The sequence below is a fragment of the Peromyscus leucopus genome, chromosome 9 (assembly GCF_004664715.2).
Source record: "Peromyscus leucopus breed LL Stock chromosome 9, UCI_PerLeu_2.1, whole genome shotgun sequence".
Taxonomy (NCBI): Eukaryota; Metazoa; Chordata; class Mammalia; order Rodentia; family Cricetidae; genus Peromyscus; species Peromyscus leucopus.
Genome location: NC_051070.1, coordinates 102,889,848 through 102,910,454, shown reverse-complemented (window position 1 = coordinate 102,910,454; position 20,607 = coordinate 102,889,848). Strand labels below are relative to the sequence as shown.

The following is a 20,607-nucleotide window of genomic DNA, read 5'->3' as shown; positions in this document are numbered from 1 at the left end:
GCTACTGAGTTAGGGCTGTTACTAAAAATACTTCTAAACACTAACCCAAGCCATGGAACAGGAAGGGCTTCTCCAGTCCAAAGACTACATGAAAAGGTTCAGAATTTCTTGTGATTAAAAACTTTACATACCAATATAATCATGGTTTTTAAAAAAATGACTTATTTTTAAGTGGCTGTTATCCAAAAAACTTGGATTTGAAATTTGCTAATTGTTTCATTTCAGAGAAGAAGAAAAGGCTTCCCGTTTGTAAAAGGATGGTGCCAAAATAACAAAAGCAAACAACTTCAGCATACTTTTGTAAGAACACTGCAGTTCGCTCCTGCATTCATGAGGAATCAGTGAGTACTAACATATAGTCTTCTTTCATTGTAGAGACAGCTTTTAAAAGAAGTCTAACCTATGAAGTTACTCCCAATAACTTCATGCTATTTGTTAAAATCGAGTGGAATTTAAGTTCAGTTATGGATAATACATGGTATGATGACCACTATGTTGAAAAATATCGTAGAAATGAGGTGGCAAAGGAAACATTTTTAAGTAAATCTTGATGTTTAAAGCTAATTTCAATCTAGTCCCTTTGGTAACATCAACAAACTCACAGTTGCATTATAGTCACAGATTCACCTCCACCTAGCAGTTCAGTAGTTCTATACAGCTGGTACTAACACACATCTACTTTTAAATAGTTTTTCCTTAATTTAGGAAAAGAAATTTCCAGTACCAAAGGGATCAATGTTATTAGAATGACCTGATATATTCTCAGAATAAAAATCAGCACAGTGCAAAGAGTAGGCCAGACGAAAGTAAGCCAGGTGAGCAAGCTAAATATTAGCGCAGTGACAGAGGACAAGCTACTGTGTGGCTTTGGTGAACAGACCCAAATCAGGGCTCTTTACTGAAGCTTGAATTCATTCCTAACGGCGGGTTAGCAGGAGAGACAAACATCTGCCACTATTGAAAAAGATTAAGTTCAAGTTTAGACTTGATTTCTATGGACAATCGTGACTCTCCTGGGAGTGCTGTTCCTATACTCCTTCCTCAGGCATCCGTCCATCTAGCACATCTTTTCAAACTTTGGAGTCTAGCTAAGATGTCAATAGTGAAATAATAGTGGTGGTTACCTAGGCAAGATTAAGGTATTCCTTGACAAAATAAAAATAGAAAATAGAAAAGAAAATGGAAAGCAACAAAATCACAAGAAATAGATCAATAAAAATCTGGTTCTACAGCCTAACAAGAGCAGTGGATAAGGCTTCCCTGGGAAAGTAAGTTGCCCTCAGTGTATACTGCTGCAAAGTTGATGGCACATGTGGCAAAGCTCTGAGAATGACTGAGGGCAATCCTAACGCCGTCTCATCTCAAAACTGTGAAAGCCAAGATGCTGATCCAGAAACATCCTTCAGCCAGACCGACCCTACTATGTCCTGACACCACTTCTGGAGAGTAGTCTCCTTCCTTCCGAAGGTCTCTAGTTCCAACAGCAAAAAGCAGCGTACTTTAGTTCTAGCACTATAAAGACAGATAGCAGAGAGGGAAAGAACCTAACTAGCTAACAGGTGTGTGCTATGAGGATGCCTGTCATGCTGGGTGTCATTTTTCCTTGTTTGATAAAGGAATAAAACACAATACTCAATGTATCCTAGATGTTTTTCTCTTACATTACAGCTTTCAAGTCCTAAAAGAGAAAATGATGAGTAATTTTTATATAAGTAATTAGATGAGAGATAGTATGATATGACTGACAAAGCCTAAGGAGGCTTTACATTATCAAGAAAGTTTTCAACTGTAATTAAATGTTTAAAAAGAAAAAAATCATGTAGGTAATAATAATAATAATAATAATAAACTGAATTACTTAACACAGTACTGGCACAGGAAGATAAATTGCTGGAAAAAAAACACAAGTAACTGGAAGCAATCAAGAATAAGATGAGCCTCATGTATCTCAATACAGAGTGTAGCAAAAATGTGGCCTTATGAATTTAAACATAAGATAAGTTTAATTTGGTCAGCAATTAAACTTTGTGTGAGATTCCGGAAATGGTTAAAAAAAAACATCTTACACACCTTACAAAGTCTAAAGTCTAAACAAAATGGCTAAAATGATTAACAGTCCAGCGAGAAGGTATTCACTAGGTCAATCCACTAAACTGAGGATAATTATACCCTGATGTGCCAAATGCCAGGTGTGTTTGTGGGCGATGGCTGGCCATTAAAATTTCCTAAACAAGAGGAAAAGGCAACACAGCTGTGTTTCTGGCATGCCAGAAATATTGAGAAACACCCTACAACAGAAAGAGGCACTGTACAACAGGAAGGACTAATTGCAAATATCCAATAGCTTTCCAAAAGAAATTCAAATTGCAAAACTGTTTCCTTATGAAATTCCTTGGTCTGCAAATTCAGGTCAAGGTTAAAAAAAAAAAAAGAAAAGAAAAGAAAAGAAAAGAAAAGAAAGAACAGCTTGCAAAATTAAAACAATCTGTCAGTAAGTACAAGGCTTCCAACTCACAACTCAAGTCTAAATGTTTCATGATTCCTCTTCCACGCCTCTGATTTCCCTCTGAAGCACCTCTCCCTCTGACCTGCTGCCATTTTAAATAAGACAAAAGCCTCTTAAGTGTGATATCTGGTAAAGCTAAACATTTTCAGTAGAGGGAAAACTGAATACAATCTGTTCTCAGCTCAGAGGGCACGGCTAAATAATTTGAAAGGTTCAAATGGCAATGGGAAGAATCCCCAGGGAAATCTAGAATAGCTCTTAGGAATCATAATCTACTGCTCGTAGATCTGTATTAACTAGTTCATAACTAAAAGACACTATATGCAAAAATATAAAGATGTAAAACAGTGCAAAGAATGTGACAATGGTTTATGAGACTAAGATGGGAGGCGGGCTTGGTCGTGTATATCTTTAGTCCCAGTACTCGGGAAGCACAGGCAGGCAAATCTCAGTGAGTTCAAGGTAATCCTAGTCTATATAGCAAGTTACAGGACAAGCAAGCCTACACAGTTAGATCCTATCTCAAAAAAAAAAAAAATCAAACAAATAAAAACCTACAATGAAGTGCAAAAGACAGTATAGAAAAGGATTTTCTGATTAAGTCTTTCCTATCTATGAATACAGACTGAGCTCTGATTCAGGCCTACAAGGAAGAAGGGGAGAGGTGTCAGCTAAATTCATTGCAGCCATCAGGGTCAGATGAACAACACTAGAAAGCATTCACAAGATTCTAAAACAAATGTTACCCCATCTTTCTCACTCTCTATGAAAACCTTCTATAAAAAAGTTAGAGGAGACCACCGGAGTACCAAAGCTTGAAGATCTGGCATGAGCCAAAGAAAAAAACAGAAGGGCTCAGAGAGAACTAATAGATGTTCTACTTCAGTCACACAAGAGGATGGACACCAGATTCTCTGAACACCCTTGACTTTCGAAAGACATTAGAAAAACAACTACCAACAAGACAGAAAGAGAAAGTCAAACTGGGTAATAATAAAGTGTTCTTAGGGAGTAGAGCACTTGACTGCCTGTCTTACTTTAGACTCTACATAAGCTTCTCCAAAAACCAAAAGTTGCCTTGAAAATGTTTCATTATTTTTAAAAAATCACTTATTGTAATAAACTCCAAATAAAAACATCACACAGCTAGATAAAGGAGCCACTCAAACACACTTGCCCTTTTCCAAACTCCATGCATCTTAATGAACTTCTATGCAGTTAGAATAGCCATCTGAAGCCATGAAGCTTCACTTGGGGTTTTTTCAATTTCACTATCAATTACATTCTTTTGTGTATTTATCCAACGTAAAGTAAGAAAAAACTACAACAGAGTTAAAATTAGAAAAACATTTGGCTTTATATCTTCTTTCATGACGCATATGTCCTTTGACCTGCATTCTGTTCTTCCGTATCACCTAACATTGTCCTCACCCCTTCTCAGTCTCCTTTACAAGATAACATGTTATATTATAGCACTTACAGCTGTAAGTATGCAAATGTTTTACTTACCGACCAGCAAATGATCAAATGTTCTATTAACATATATAAACTATAACATTATTCTAAGCTTCAAAACTGTTACATACCCAGCCAAGGGTCAACGAAACACTCAGAAGTGGATATCCCTAAATCCTAGACTGTAAATGTTCAACAATCATTAGACTAAAACACATTCTTCTCTCCCAAATAGCACATAGAAAAAGACCTGCACACAAACGCAATTATCAGATAATTCAATTCCTCATGACTTCTTTAAAATCATCAAGAAAGGGACTAGAGACATGGCTCAGTGGGAAAATGTATTACTCTGTGAGCAAGAGGCCCAGAGTTTAGAACCCTCACATACCCACACAAAAACAAAGGGGTTGGCAATGGGTGCCTATAACCCCCAGCACAAGGTGGGTGAAGACTAGAAGCTCCTGGTGTTCAATGGCCAGCCAGTCTAGGCAAAAATGGGGGACATCTATTGTTTATTATTATTTTAAGTTGTGTTACATTTGTTTATGCTCTGTAACATTTGTTTAATGATACAAATATGTGTTGTATTCCTTTAGGTTGCATTTGTTTTAACTCTATGAAGCTGTGATTTTTTGCCTGTCTAAAGCACCTGATGGTCTACTAAAGCACTGAACGGTCAACGGCAAGGCAGGAGAAAGGATAGCTGGGGCTGGCAGGCAGAGAGAATAAATAGGAGGAGAAATCTGGGAGGAAAAGAAGAAAGAGAAAGAAAACAAGGAGGGGAGGATGCTAGGGGCCAGCTACACAGCCAGACACAGAGTAAGAAGGAAAGAAAAGGTATACAGAAATAGAGAAAGGTAAAAGTCTAGAGGCAAAAGGTAGACGGGATAACTTAAAGTTAAAAAAAGCTGGCTAGAAACAAGCTAAGACAAGTCCAGGCATTTATAATTTAGACTAAGCCTCATGTGTGACTGATTTGGGAGCTGGGTGGCAGGCCCCACAAAAAAGCAAAAACAACCAACAACGAACATCAGATTCACAGAAGAGACTGTCTCAAACAATAAGGAGATGAAGAACTGAGGAACACAGCCATTATCAACCTCTGGCTGCTGCACTGATACAGACAAGAAAGTATACCCCCACAAACACGCCACTCAACAAACTTTTTTTAAAGTAAGGAGGACCTATTCTTAATGAGGTCATAGTAACCTGTACCCAGATCAAATCCAAATGGAAGGGCTCACTGATTTGCTCATCTTCTTGGGCACAAATGCCAATAATACTGGCAGAATTTGTGAAGCTGAAACACCTGAGGGTTCAGCAAACCAATACAACCTCTTAGACTTATATAACATCATCAAATAGAAAAAAGCTAATAAGCATTAAAGGCAAAAGTCAACAAGTTAAAAGATTCCTAACCTACCAGCACTTCCACATTCTTATCCCCCTGTCAAAGAGACCTAAAAAGTATGTTCTACCTTCCTTTAAGAGGAAACTAAGTACTACTTTATTTTGGTGCCTACGGAGAGAACTAATTTTGGGCCCACACTCTGCTTTCTTTGGTGTCTTTTAGCTCAAAACAGTCACTATTAAGTTTTTTTTTTTTCTCCTAGGAAAACATCTGTACCATATATGAAATGTTAATGGAGTGCACCTATTTCTCCTGAGAATGCAACGAAGACCTCAAAGATCTGCAGTTTCTCTGAGATTTCACATCTGTCTAACATGAGGGTACCTAGGCTGTGCTCTAGAAATGAGGTAAGTTCTAAGACTGGTTTGATTTGTGCTTCCTGTATCATCTCAGAAAGGGAATACAATTTCCAAAGAGATTTTGTAGTTACCCTATTAAAGTGACATGCACTACCTATGCTGTGACTTATCCCAAGGAAGGAAATCCTTCACCCTTCACTATTTATTTTATGAAAAATAAATAAATAAAAAGCAATCAAGCATGTCCCATCTCCTGCACCATTAGGTCTTGTTATTGCATCTCAGTCATTTTCAGTGGTTTACATTTTATTACCCCTTTGTGCTACAGAAGGGTGTTGAACTTGGTCTCCCAGGTCACTAATGCAGACTTCCCAACAGCAACTGTGATTTCCACCACCTACTGAACTGCTATACTGTTGTGGGGAATCCTGTTCTATAGCTCTAGAAAGCAGTGGCTCTCTAAGCAATCTCGTTATAATCTCCCTGCACTACCCTAAGCTGGCTGTTCAGCTTTCTGTTCCTCCTGGGTGTTGGCTATAATTTTCATTTCTCGGGACTGGAATTCCATTCTGGTTGCAGAAGTATCCCAAGTGCCAGAAGCACCACAGAAAAGTCTAACAGTCTGTACTTCTATGGTAACAATGGAAAGCACCCTTAGCGCCTCACTTTAACAGATTTATAAATCCAAGCTCAGTCATGGCCTACAGAGCTTCTCACTGAGTAGTTTCAGTGAGGTAGGCTAGGTCACAACACTTGCTGTCATCAAAAGAACATGGTTTAAATGAGTGTCCTGATTCTAAGTCATAAGATGTGAGTTTCTGCTCTCCTTGTTATTCTTCTATGATTTATCAGAAGACGAACCAGCCCAAAGTAGTGTAGATCCTAAAATATTGAAACCTTCAGTATTTTACACACTCTCATAGGCTATGCCATGCCATCCCAGGTAATTCAAGATTCATGAATCAGGGAAATAAACACATGCTCATTCTTTAGACTGTAACAGAACACCTTTTCAGGAATGGGGGAAAAAAAGAAAAGAAAAGAAGAGAAGAGGAGAGGAGAGGAGGGGAAAGGAGGAGAGGGGAAGGGGAGGGGAGGGGAAGGGGAAGGGAGGGGAGGGAAGGGGAGGGGAGGGGAGGGGAGAAAAAAGAAGAGAAGAGAAGAGAAGAGAAGAGAAGAGAAGAGAAGAGAAGAGAAGAGAAGAGAAGAGAAGAGAAGAGAAAAGAAAAGAAAAGAAAAGAAAAGAAAAGAAAAGAAAAGAAAAGAAAAGAAAGAGTTCAACCAAGAACAATATGACTGATGTGGTGGTGAGAGGAAAGTTCACCTAGAACAAATACACTCAGCTTCTGAAGAATCCTCCCACTGTTCTAGCACCATGGATAAAAAAGACTTCAGCCTTCCTTTGTACTTTTTCTGGGGAAGCCTGAGACACCACACAAATGTGTACTAATGGGAATCCTCAGATCTCTGGAGCCATTCTTTCCAGAACAGCAGGACTTAGTTCAACCCCATTCCCAAGGGTGTCTTGGGCTCTCTTACTAGTTCCTAATACAGAAACCCTGTATATGCCAGAGACAAGAGAACTCAAGAGTCCTTTTGTGTATAGATTGTCTAAAACCCTATGTTGCTGGTTACTGGGACACAGAGAGAAAGAAAGACTGAAATTAGGAGTCAAAGCATAGTATAATTCATTCAGAAGGTGAGTAAGTTCCCAGAACTGACCTTAAAATAGTTATCAAATTAATACATTATACTGTTTTACAAAACAAATGTTTCTCTATATATATTTCTTTTGGAATTCAAAATGAAGAAGTGAGGAAAAACTAGGCACACACACACATTTAGATAAAGGTATACAATGTTGCTGAATCATATAGAATTATACTTAAGACCCACATAATCAGGTTTTAAATGTGTAACTTACAAGTATGCCTATGTAAGACACCAACAGAGACTGATTCTCAGCCTATGGTCTCAGCTGAGATGAAAAAGTCTTGACCTACCAATTACCAAACTGCTGATAACCCAGCCGCTCACACACACACACATCTGGAGACTTATCGATGTTAACTTACCATTTTCAAGAGGTGTGTCCTCCGGCAAATCCACATCCAGCATAAGGTCATCATCCTCAAGGTCACACGATTCAAGATTATTCAGAATATCCTGTGAATAAAAGCAGTAAAAACACTATGACCTGACCCAAGGGATATACATATAATCACTCGTTTTGAGAGTATCATCATATAATAACTTGGATTTATTCAACATTTGTATGGTAAGAATAAAGTAGTTCTAATTTTAAAAGTATTTTTAAAAATTCATCTGTACTTATACTTTGAATTTTGGATCCCTCCACCCAGAAAGGGGACTAGCAGGATGCTAATGACATAAAGGGGGAAACAAGAGAAATAAGGAAGGATCTTTAACTCAGGAGAGGAAAAGGAGGATAATACAGAAGACGCGAGAAGGAGGGGGAAATAATAGCAAGCATGTTAAAAAAAAAAAAAGACATAGGGAATCATTATTTTATATTTAGCTAAAATTATATATAGTACATATAAGTATATGTCTATACATATATTATGTAGTTTACATGGAGCTACACCACTTGGAGTGATTAGTATTCCCCACAAGAGTCATATCTAACAAAAACCCCAGTGCGGGCGTGAGAAACCGGAGTTGTTGGTCAAGAGTCCAAGAGACTCCCAGAACAGCACAGGCTATTGTTGTTTCCTTTGGTGACCTCCAAAAGTTGGAAGTAAATCCCTACTGCTGAAGACACCATGTATTTTGGACATAGAACTCAAAGGATGAAAGCCAGGACTGTCCCGAAAGCCTTTTTCCTGAGGACTAGGTATTACAGTACAAGGTGATATGTGACCTGCTAGAGGAGGAAAACAGGCAGTGGTCCTACCCAGCTGTGAAGCCTTTGAAACACAGCGATGCCCAGCATGGCAGACTAAGGGACAGTTGTGGCACTCATATCTTGGTGGTAACCACAAGCCATCTAACTGGACTGAAGGCTCACTTAGCAGGAGGGAAATCACGCCTGGTATTATGACCACCTACACATACCTACTGAGATTACAGATTACAGGAGGAGAACTACTGAGGCCACTTGCCTAAACCACTATCATTCTTAACCGCATTCTAAAAACTTACTCCTTTTTTTGTTTTGTTCTTCTTTTTTCCCCCCAAGACAGGGTTTCTCTGTATAGCCCTGGCTGTCTATAACTCACTCTATAGACCAGGCTGGCCTCAAACTCAGATGAACCGGTCTCTGCCTCCTGAATGCTGGGATTAAAGGCATGCACCACCACCACCACCACCACCACCACCACCACCACCACCACCACCACCACCACCACCACCACCTGGCCTAAATATTTAATCTTACACCCACAGATAAGTACAGTTCACCTCTCATTAAAGCAGCTTCTTTCTGCAGCAGGAAACCATTACTGAAAGCCAAAATTAGTCAAAAATGCAGAAAACAACTAACGGTGGGCACCAACCCAAAGTAACACCTTACAACACAACTTTTGCAACTAAGTCAAACTAGATGGCACTGGATGTCTCAAGCCAAAAATGACAATTACGGCCAGAGCAACAAATCCAAGCCAATAAAACATGGTATTCTAAGTCTACAGCAGGACCAAATGAGGTATACCCAACCAACAAAAGCAGTACTACCAACAACTGCTAAAATGGTATCTAGCTTTCAGTACTAACAACACTGCATGTCACAAAAGTGAGAGTCCTGAGTCAATCCCCAGGACCCACATTGTAAAAGCAGAGAACCAAGTCCCACTATCAGTCCTCTGACCTACACAAGTGTACTGTGGTATATAAGCACACACATGCACACATGCACGCGCACACACTCAGTAAATAAATGTGAAAAAAGTTTACAACTGACTATAATTGCTTTATCTACTAAAATAAATTGCTTTATTTACTAAAGCCTACAAGACTATAAAAATGAACAGTCATATTAGCAGGGGGAGAAGGAAGTGTCAACATTTAATGTTTAGCAACAAATCATTACATATGCTATTCCTGGCATCTGTCTTGTTTTATGGAAAGATGCTCTGTGAAATGAGACGAGTCTAGGACAAAATATAGGAGTGGATCATATATGCACAGATGTCTACATATTTAAAAGTACACTTATATCTGGGAGGGAATAAATAAACCATTCTATGAGATCATACGTGCTTATATTCTCATTCTGATGTTTCTGTGGTACAAACATATTGCTTTTACTAGACTTATTTAATAGTAGAACTCCATATTAAATAAAAGTGTTCCTCTTAGTGACAGTATCAAGTAAACCCTGGAATGCACATGACCACAAGGTGTATTACCAATAGTTTCATAAATAAAATGCCAATACATATGAAGAACTATTCTACAACAGGGTAAAGAAGAATAAAGAATTCTCAAGAACTGAGAAGTTGTGATTTGAATCAAAGCAATGTTATTGTGGCTACAATACAGAAAATAGATATCACTGGGGGCTGAGAAAACAATGCTGTAGCCACTGTAGAATCCATAGGACATACACTAGTCTGCTACTGCTGGTGAGAATAAAACAGTTCTGATACACATTGTAGAGTGAAAACATCAGAGTTACATGAGAAGCAAAGTCCATGGGTGACTTTGAGCTTCAAACTAGATACTTGAAAACTGATATCTACTAACAAACACATAAAAAGTGAAGAACTACACGGTGGTGACACACGCCTCTAATCACATCACTGGGGAGGCAGAGGTAGTAGGATCTCCTGGTCTACAGAACAAGTTCCAGAGAGCCAGGGCTACACTGAGAAACCCTGTGTCAAAAACAACAACAAAAAGTAAAGAACAATCTTGATGAAAGTAGAAAAAAGAAAAATGAAACAATGACTGACACCCTCCCACCCCCAAAAAAGGAAGGTCAGCTCTAGTAGAAAAATAGAGAATTGCCGGGCGGTGGTGGCGCACGCCTTTAATCCCAGCACTCGGGAGGCAGAGGCAGGCGGATCTCTGTGAGTTCGAGGCCAGCCTGGACTACCAAGTGAGTCCCAGGAAAGGCGCAAAGCTACACAGAGAAACCCTGTCTTGAAAAACCAAAAAAAAAAAAAGAAAAATAGAGAATTAATACATAGTTTTAGAATTCAATAACTCTGATGTGCCTATTCCATCTTTGAGAAGATGTGTCTCTAGCAGACAATTGAATATAGAGGTCTGTTAGGCAAAAAGATTTACAGCATGGGAGTCATCAAAAATAAATGAAAGCTGGAAGATGTTGAATAATGATCCTGTCTCAGAATTACACCAGCAGTATTACTGGGCCTTACTACCATAAGGGTCCAGGAAAAAGGCAAGAAGAAGAAGAAAACAAAAATGAAGTGCAATTTGTCCTCAGCATTATCTGCCCAGGGCGAGAACTACATTACTACAGAAGGACAGGAAGCCATGTGCATGGAGAGGGCTGAGTGGAGAGCTTCTGTCGGTGTCTCTGCAGTCCCTCTGCCCGCACTTGGAGGCAACATCTACCTGCTCCTGCTTTATCACCTCCACTCTTTAGGTATGTGCACATCTGTGTGCTAAAGAGGGTCTGGTGCATGAGTGGTCCAAGTCGGTCAGAGTAGACTGTCTTTGTATGTGTCCTTGTATTTTCTGATGTTGTCGTCATGTTCCAATGAATTGTGAGACCACTCTTTCGGTTAATACTGCCCTGACTGCCAGATCTTCAAAAGGAGGTAGTGTAATTCTTGCAACTCTGGTCAAACTTTTCAAACTATGTAGTTTGTTTTCCCTTATGTATAAACTGGGTCTGTCTCTATTCACAAAAGGTTTTGGATGGCATTACTCTAAATGTACACATCACTTAAGTGTAGAATAATGTCACCATTACATGGCATCTCACACCCCACCAATGCCACATAACTCTACTTTCTTATTTAACTCTCATTTCTTTCTTCAGCTCTACTCTTCAGATACCCTGCATACATCCCATCTGATGTACACGTAGGTATCTTCTGAGATACTGTTTTTATTAATTCTAGTTCCTAACTAGCTATCAATTCATAGAACTTTCGCTTTGTTTTGCTTTCTTTTGTTTTGGAGACAGGCTCTCACTTTATAAACCAGACCTGGTCCTCCTGCAAAGTGTGGGAATTACAAGCATAAGGAGAAAGATCAGGTTCTCCAAGAGATGGAGACTAAGAATCCACAGAAACCTAGCCCAGCATTCGTTCATCATATTTTTAAATCAAATTTAACCCCTATAAAGGTATTTAGTTCATACACATATTGAGTGATTACTGAAACAAATGAGATCGTGTCTATTATTTCATTATTCTTCCCAACAGGTCTTTTTCCTTTACTTTTCCTACTGCTTTTCTTTAGAATGTTTTTTAAAACTTTTACTTTTTTACATTGAGAGAGAGAGAGAGAGAGAGAGAGAGAGAGAGAGAGAGAGAGAGAGAGAGAGAGAGAGAGAGGAAGGGGGGCTGTGTGTATACCACAGGATAAGTATAAAGGTCAGAGGACAATTTGTGGGAGTCAATTCTCTCCTTCCAGAATGTAGGTTCTGAGGAACTGAACTCAGGTTGTCAGGCTGGTGGCAAGCACCTTTACCGGCCTGGGCCATTTTACTGGCCCTTGGATGCTTCTTAGTTTAATGCAGTTTATCACTATTAAAATTATAAATTGTATCTTGCTATTTAACTAAAATATGTAGCCTTAAATTAGAAGTGTTTAGATTAGTCCTGTAATACTTTATGAATACTAAGAGACCACAGCAAATAAAATGACCTTACCTTCCTCTTGACACTCAAAGGGTCAATGAAGAAGTAACAAAAGGAAAAAGAAAATCCATAAAAGCAACTAAGTAGAGGGGTTGAGAGTAGGCTACAGAACAGTCGAGTCTGAGAACACTTGATGCAAAGACTGAAAGAAGACCCAGAATGCCAGCCTTCCCACAGCAAATGACAGTGGGCATGCTGTGGTGACAGCTAAACTTTCTAGAACTCAAATTCAAGCAGAACTGAAGTAGAAACTGAAAACAAGTAAACAAAAGGTGGTTATGCTTTCTTGGTTGGAAATTATTGACCCTCACACACATATCTGCAACCGCAAGTAATAGCTACAGTGGAATTTATACTTTGTAAAGGACCAGCATGGCATCTACTAAATACAAACTAGCACCTCATCAAGGAAAATCCCAGCCCCTAATGTGGGTGTTAACACTCCACTAGAGCAATCCCACAAACTGACAGTATTTCAACAACAGAAAACAAAGATGGTGAAATAACTGAACTGGCAGAAATACTTTAAAGTACTTTTGTTAAAAATCTTCAAAGACCAAGAAGGGGAATCAAACAGATAAGGAATTTAAATATGAGCCAGAGAAATAATCATATGAAATCAGTTCAAAACAGAGACAAGAGGTACTGGAGAGATAGCTCAGTAGTTCAGAGCAATTGCTGGTCTTCCAGAGGACCTGGTTTTAATTCCCAGCACCTAAATGGCTACTTAGAACCATCATTAACTAACTCTAGTTACAGGGATACAACATCCTCTTCTGACCTCCAAGTGCAACAGGCACATACATGATATAAAGACATACATGTAGGCAAAATACCCATACACATAAAATAAGAACATACACAAGTTATCAAAGTAAACAAAAGAATCAGTATCTTCTAGGCTTTATACTGTTCTAGGCGGAGAAAAGAGAGTGGACTTGTTTAGATCCTTTAATGCTTTAGAACCATCCTGGAATGTTGGCTGTACACCCACTGCTGTACCCAACAAAGCAGCATAAAGACCTTTGTTTTGGAGACTGAAGAAACAGCTCATTCAGTAACGTGCTTATAAGCTGGATTCCCAGAAAACATACAAAAAGCCAGGCATGGTGGTGCACACTTGTAATCCCAGCACTTTGGAGGCAGAGACAGCAGGATCCCCAGAGCTCAATGGCCAGCTAGCCCCACTGAGCACCAGGTTGAGTGAGACATCCTATCCTCCCCACTCCCCAAATGCACTGGAGAGTGAGAGAGCGAAAGAGCGAGAGCGAGGGGGGAGAAAAGGAGGAAAAAAAACACATACATGAACACCTCACACACACACACATACCACATGCAAGGCCTTTGTTTCAGTCCCATCAATGTCTGATATTTTCACACCATTGCTTAATAAATAGCGGTCCTTACAAAAATTAGTCCCTGATGTTCCTTCTCCCCACCCCAACCTGTTTTTACTAATATTTTTAGTTAAATTTTGACATCATTAAGACTCAAGGAGAGCTGAGACAAAATGTGGTAAGATCTCAGTCTTTTGCTTGATTTTACAAAAGTACTTATAGAGGAAGTTATACCATACAAAGTGGACCCCTTAATCAGCACAAGTGAGAGCTTGTTGAGAGGTATGTTCAATAGATAAATATCTCAGTTCAGCACAGCATGCATATGAAACACAACCACTTTATCTAGGGTCTTCCACTTTGCACTCAGAGGAGAGAGACAGGTCCTTTTCATGTAAACAAACTCTCCAATAGCTTTTTTGTAATCCATCAGCCACTGTCTAGCAGTTTTATCCATTCCAGTGCTACCTCAGGAATAACCAGCTACATTTCTGAATCCTATGTAGACACCAACACTTGCTCAGTAGCATGCTCTGTCATCTGGGTCCTGTATCAACCCTAACATCTCTTCACTACAAAGCAGCCAAAACCAAAACTTCTAAATTAGTCACTTTCATACTCCATTTTAATAACAGTACTTCCGGATACTCATGATACAGAGCCAAAAACTGAGATAACACCTTTCCAAAACACCTTCTGGCTTGAGGAGTTTCTTAGTTTACCCTCCCACCAACTAAATACCTTTCAAGCAATCATTGTAACAGTACCATCCAGTGCTCAGGGGTAATCTTTCCCATTGGGTGGGTGGTAATGGATCCAAATGGCTAACATCTCACCAGTCATCAGAATCAGCCCCAGAGTTCTCCTTGGCTTCCATTACAGCAGGTAATACCTCAAGGACTGTATACTTCATTTTTTTTTTCCATTCTGCCTTTCATGTTCTAACCATAGGAGTAAAATTTCAATCCTTTTACCTTTAGTAACAGAGCACAGTGACACTGTAATTTCACAGTACAAGTGACCAGGAAGTCATCTAAGAATCAAAGTTACCTATCTCATCCACCGCCCTTTCAGCCTCACTTCATAAAACATAGGTTTTGGAGAGTCAGGGTTCATATACCAAATGCTACCTTTTCCTGACACCAACTACAATGATTTTTGGCACTATATATAGTTAGGCAAAATGTTGCAGGGCATAGGCTTTCACACAAACCATATTTGCGTTACCAGCTGCAGGTTGGATGATTCTCAAAAGTCTTACTGGGAATTGACAATTTGGTAGAACTCAACTCAGGAAAGTGATATATTTATGATTAGAATTATGGCCAAAAAATGAACACACACCCCAAGAAAGAGCCACATAAGGCAAGGTCTGGGATGATCAGGAATTCAAAGCTTCCATGTCTTCTCCTAATGAAGCCATATATGTCATCCTCATGGCACACTGATACAAAACAACACACAGAGCACTGTTAAGAAAGAAGTCCTGGGTTTTTGTTGGAATTGTCTTATAAGTCAAGACTGATTAAATTCCTGTCCACACCACTGAACTTGAACTGCACCACTTTTTCTTTTCTCCCAGAGGCTAGCCTAATACGCAGTTCAAAGCAATCTTATTCTCAGTGTTTTGTCCTTCTGGCATAGCAGGCCTCTAGAACTAAGCTACCTAGTTATCATAAACTCCTAGAGACTACCATGAATTATAAAGCAAGAAATTCCAAAAACTCATGAGGTTCCCACACAGAAAAAGAGGTGCAACCTGGGGTTCCAAAGCTATCTATTACGACTATAAGAGTGATTCTTCTAAATCTATCCAATAAACTGTCATCCAAATTTAAATAAACAGTAGTCAGTTAAAATATTCAATGGCTGAGAAACAGCTATTAAAGTTAATGGATTATAGCAAGTTTAGACTACTGATCTGTATAACCTAGAGTGGGTACAATCTTTTTTATGGAGCATATGAAATTTGTGTGTAAACATGCTTTGTCCTTTTCAAGAGCCATCTATAAAAGCATTAAAAGCAATCTCTATAGGATTTTAAGATGTAAGTTTAAGCAATAACGATGGAGTATTTTTATCTTAAAAGAAGGATTTTTTTTTTTTTATAGATCCCAAGTAACATGCTAACGGGACTTGTCAATTATTAACAGTGTGGAATAATATATCTGCATTTTATTTAGTGGAAAAGTAATTTTTGTAGGCTTTTTATCATTAAGAGATTATTCTATGAGCTAATACCTTAGCAGCCACATTATTTAAAAGCCAATAGCCTGCTATTTCAAGTGTTACTATTTTTATTAATCTATTTGTTTTACATCTCAGCTGCAGCCTCCCCCATTCCCCTCCCATCTCCCAATACCCTCCTCTTCTGTTCCCATCCAGAAAAGGGCAGGTCTCCCATGAGTATCAATAAAACATGGCATATCAAGTTGCAGGAAGACTAAGCACCTCCCCATGTATTAGGGCCGGGCAAGGTGACCTAGTATGAGAAATAGGTCCCAGAAGCCAATAAAAGAGCAGGAGACAGCCCTTGTTCCCACTCTTAGGAGTTCCACAAGAGGACCAAGCTACACAACTGTAACAAATATGCTGAATGCCTAGGTCACTCCCATGTAGGCTCCTAGCAATAGTAGATAAATAGCCTGAACTGGCCTTCTCCTGGGACCAGATTGGTGCCTGGCCCAACTGTCATTAGAGAGGCATCATCCAAGAACTGATGAAGGCAGATGCAGAGACTCACAGCCAAACATTAGGCAGAGTTCCTTGCTTTAAAAATAATAAGTAAATAAATTCAACCTTATTGAAGCATGACAGTAATGCTGAACCATTGGCACAGCCATCTCTAGAAAATACTAGCAGGAAAACCTGCCTAGGAGGAAAGCCAGGAACAGCGGTGGCTGTTATTAGTAAAAGGCAGGACCTAAAAACAACTTAGTGCTAATGAGCCCTCTGCTTATTGTTATATATTCTTTTTAAACTAAAGAGGCAATACCAAATCACCAGAATATTTTGGATTAGAATGGATTTTTGCATGACGATAAATTCCTAAGGTTATAAAGGTATACTCAGGTTAACAAAAATTAACTTAGAGATATATGTCTAAAACTAAACTGCTAATCTTATAAAAAATGCTAATCTACTAACTTGTTGTAAACTGTTAAAAGATATTCATTACATGCAAATTAATGATTAATCACCCTATAAATAATCAAATTCTTTAATATGCTCAGAACTAAGTTTGCAGTCATACTAAGTACAAATGTGATTCATTTAAAAAGACAAGCTTTGTCCTCCTATATGTTTTCAAAGTTAAGCCTAAAACAAGTAACTAAAAACCAATAAAGTTTGTTTAAAATCAGGCATACTTAATGGATAGTTGCCTGGTCAAATTATGCATCTATCCAATCACACACAAGCAACAATAGCAAGATAAGACATTTTATATTGTCTTTATTGCTAAAACTTCATTTTTAAATTTATATTTTTGTACAACATAACAAAAATGGTAGAATACAACAAGAAATACAGCTACAGTAAACTTGAAGAGTGGGTGTCTGAACATGCCAGACTCAACCACACAAACTCTGCAACTCCCTTGCCAGGCTGAGTGCTCACTCCTCTCCTTCAGACGCTATACTACCCTCGGCAGTCTCCAGTCAGACCTGCAGACTGATTCAGAAGTAACCGCTTATTCTGTGCTATCCTAGATAAGACTGCACACAGAAAGAGCTGCTGAGTGCTCACGGGAGGGGGGAGGGAGGGAGGGAGGGAGGGAGGGAGGAAGGAAGGAAGGAAGGAAGGAAGGAAGGAAGGAAGGAAGGAAGGAAGGAAGGAAAAACAAACCAACCAACTACATAGCTCTTTATACATTTCCTTCCTAGGACTCTCATTACAGTTAAAAACTAATAATGGTCCTGCTTACGCTAGCAAATGATTTGAGAAATTTTAATATTAATCATGTTAGTAAAATCCCTTGCTATCCAATATGAAATGACACCATCAGATACTTAATTGGCAAATAACAAACAAACAAATAAATAAATAAACAAACAAATGGGGGTTATTCGCACCCACTTAAATTCTCACATACTATTTAGCTATGCTTATTTTAAAAAGGATAATGGTTTTTCTGCTGCCTAGAATCATTTGCCCTAGAGAAGACACAATCTAAATTAAATGCTAAATAAAAAGAAAGAGCTCGATGTTTTAACATTGAGGTGAGGTTATGCTTATGTCTTTTCAGAAAATGAACAAGTCCCAGATGACTCCTGATCTGGTGCATCCAACCAGGACATCCAGAGACCACCAGACAAATGAAACATCCTACCAGGACATCCAGAGACCACCAGATGAATGAAAACATCTGAAGGCAGATGACAAACCCATCAAGAGGAGATGTACCAAGGGGGAGAGTAAGCTGATAAATTGGGGAGACAGCAGGACTTTAACTCCTCAAGCTGAGACTGTGTGGAAACAACAAGGACTAACCCAAAAATGATGCTGTTATGTTAATGACTGTATTACAAGTTAATTCTTGTCAATGAAGAATCCAAATGCCTTTCGTCAGGGAGGATAAGACACACATATGAAAGGAGATAGTATGATATTGTTGTGCCATGCTAAGGACTGTTCATGAAGGTTTGTGTGGAATAGGCCATATTACACTCATTTCGCTCACAGCAAAAATAATAGCAGAAATTAAGACATGAATGAACTGAGGATGTTTTTGCCTTTCCTCAGTCCTCTGTTAGCTATCCTTACAATTCTCTCATGCTTGCCTGTGTTAATTAGACTAGCTATAGGGGCAATACATTCAACCCTGGCCTCTATTACAACCACTTTTTCTTTAAAAAAAAATTAGAAGGGAGATGTTGGGGAGCCAGAGGTCCTTGTACTCACAGAGAAGCACTATGAGGACCGGGAATATAATCACACAGGGGCACAAATCAAATTAGCTGCTTTCCAGGCATGGTCAGAACAGAGAGGACATGATCTAAAGAAACATGACTGTTAACTGTGTTTTAGAGCTCCTAGGCTCTAAATAACAACATGTAATAAGGTACCAACAATGGTTAATTAATGTAACAAATGTGTCATATTAAGAATAAAGGGAACTAGGTATAAAACAGACAAAAACTCCCTGCTACTATCTTTATAATAACGTTTAAAATCTAAAACTGTAATCAAATAAAAGTTCACATAAAAATTACTGGATTTTCTGTATCAAGAAATATTGATGTGGTGATTCATGTCTGTTACTCAGCACTTGGGAGGCAGAGGTAAGAGGATTATAGCAAGTCCAAGGCCAACCTGGCCTGCACACAGAATTCCATTAAGAAAAGTAGACAGTGCAGAGAAAGACAGAATGGAGGGAGCGACAGAGGGAGCGGGGAGAAAGGGGTAGGAGAGGAAGGAAAGAGAGGAGGGAAGGAAGCAAGGAAGGAAGGGGACAGAAGGTAAGGAGGGACACAAGAAAAATATTTTTCATTTTATAGGTAAATTGGAATTATAATGATCTTTTTAAAATGTATTGTGTGTGTATAAGAGGGGGGAGGGCATGCAAGAGTGAGTGTAAGTGGATGAGAATGAGTATGCAGGTGCGTACAGGACACAGAACAAAAGTCAGAGGACAACTTTGGTATTCTCTCTTTCCACCATGGGTTCCACCCAGAACTCAGGCCATCAGGCTTGAGAGGTGAGCACTTCTACTAGCTGAACCATCTCATCTGCTGGATGGTATTTACAGCTGAAGAGAAATCACTGGAAAGATCTCAAACATATTTACAATAAATGTGTAAGTATACACTTACTCTCTTTCTTCTCTTCTCTTTTAAAGACAGAATCACCTCTAAGCAAGGCAGGCCTCAAACTTGCTATGTAGCTGAAGATGACTTTGAACTTCTGATCTTCCTATCTCTGTGTCCTAAACGCTGGGAATACAGGCTTCCTTGGCTAAAACTGCATATTTTGTATTACATCTGAAATAATAAAATGTGGCTGAGGAGATGGCTCAGCAGTTAAAGCCCTTACTGTGTAAGGGTGAGGATAGTAGTTGGGATCCCCAGAACCTATGTATATGAACTGGTTGGCCCACGATTCCAGCCTCCAAAGGTAAAACCAGGGAATCCCCACAGCAAGGTGGTTAAGGAGAATAGCTACATCAGTGAACTTTGGGTTTGACTGAGAGGCCCTTCCTCAATGTGTACAGAGAGGATGTCCTCTGAGGATGATTGATTCCTGATGTCTGTCTTGGGTTTCTACATGTCAAAACCTGTGTGTGTACGCCACATACACACACATGAAAAAATAAACCACTCCAATTAATCCCAGGTTGGGAATGAGTAGTAGTTGAGCCAAGATAAATCACAATTTGATTGCTAGCAAAGCTGGGGGACTGGTCTAGTACAAGTCATAAACTCTTAGATTTAAATGCAGCCTGAAGTTTCCATACAGAGTTAAAGAACTGCCTTATTGTAAAAGTTAACAGAAAATAAATTCTATGAAAACCTTCAATGAAACAGGCCAAAAGAAGAATCAGGCTTTTAAAAGAGTAAAACCAATAGAAAGAAAACTGACTCAAAGGAGATATTATGGTCAACTAACAAAAGGCCTAGGAAAGGGAACAAAAGTGGAGGGAGAAAAATAATTGAACAGAAATTTCCCAATTGGAAAAGAACAATGGATCAAAATCCTTGTTTACTTAATATTTACTTAAGAAAGATCCAAAACTGCTGTTTGTGGTGATATTTTATTTGTGCTTTAATAAAGTTTGCCTGGAGATCAGAGGAAATAG

At 39.0% G+C, this 20,607-nt stretch overlaps 1 protein-coding gene and 1 long non-coding RNA gene across 8 annotated transcripts in view; one reads left to right on the top strand and one right to left on the bottom strand.

Annotated features, from left to right (window-relative positions):
• Positions 1 to 20,607, bottom strand: part of Ccser2 (coiled-coil serine rich protein 2) — a 132,162-nt gene that overhangs the window by 59,163 nt on the left and 52,392 nt on the right. For all 6 annotated transcript variants that reach the window (XM_028883025.2, XM_028883027.2, XM_028883024.2 and 3 more), the window contains one exon: positions 7,750 to 7,840. In XM_028883025.2, coding sequence (XP_028738858.1) covers positions 7,750 to 7,840 — 91 coding nt within the window. The remainder of the gene's footprint in view (positions 1 to 7,749; positions 7,841 to 20,607) is intronic.
• Positions 5 to 19,222, top strand: LOC119088548. 2 transcript variants are annotated; one of them, XR_005092216.1, is made up of 5 exons: positions 5 to 96; positions 226 to 341; positions 5,578 to 5,722; positions 11,649 to 11,692; positions 18,058 to 19,222. It is a non-coding gene; the product is annotated as an uncharacterized LOC119088548 (long non-coding RNA). The 2 variants fall into 2 exon arrangements; XR_005092215.1 differs by lacking the exon at positions 11,649 to 11,692.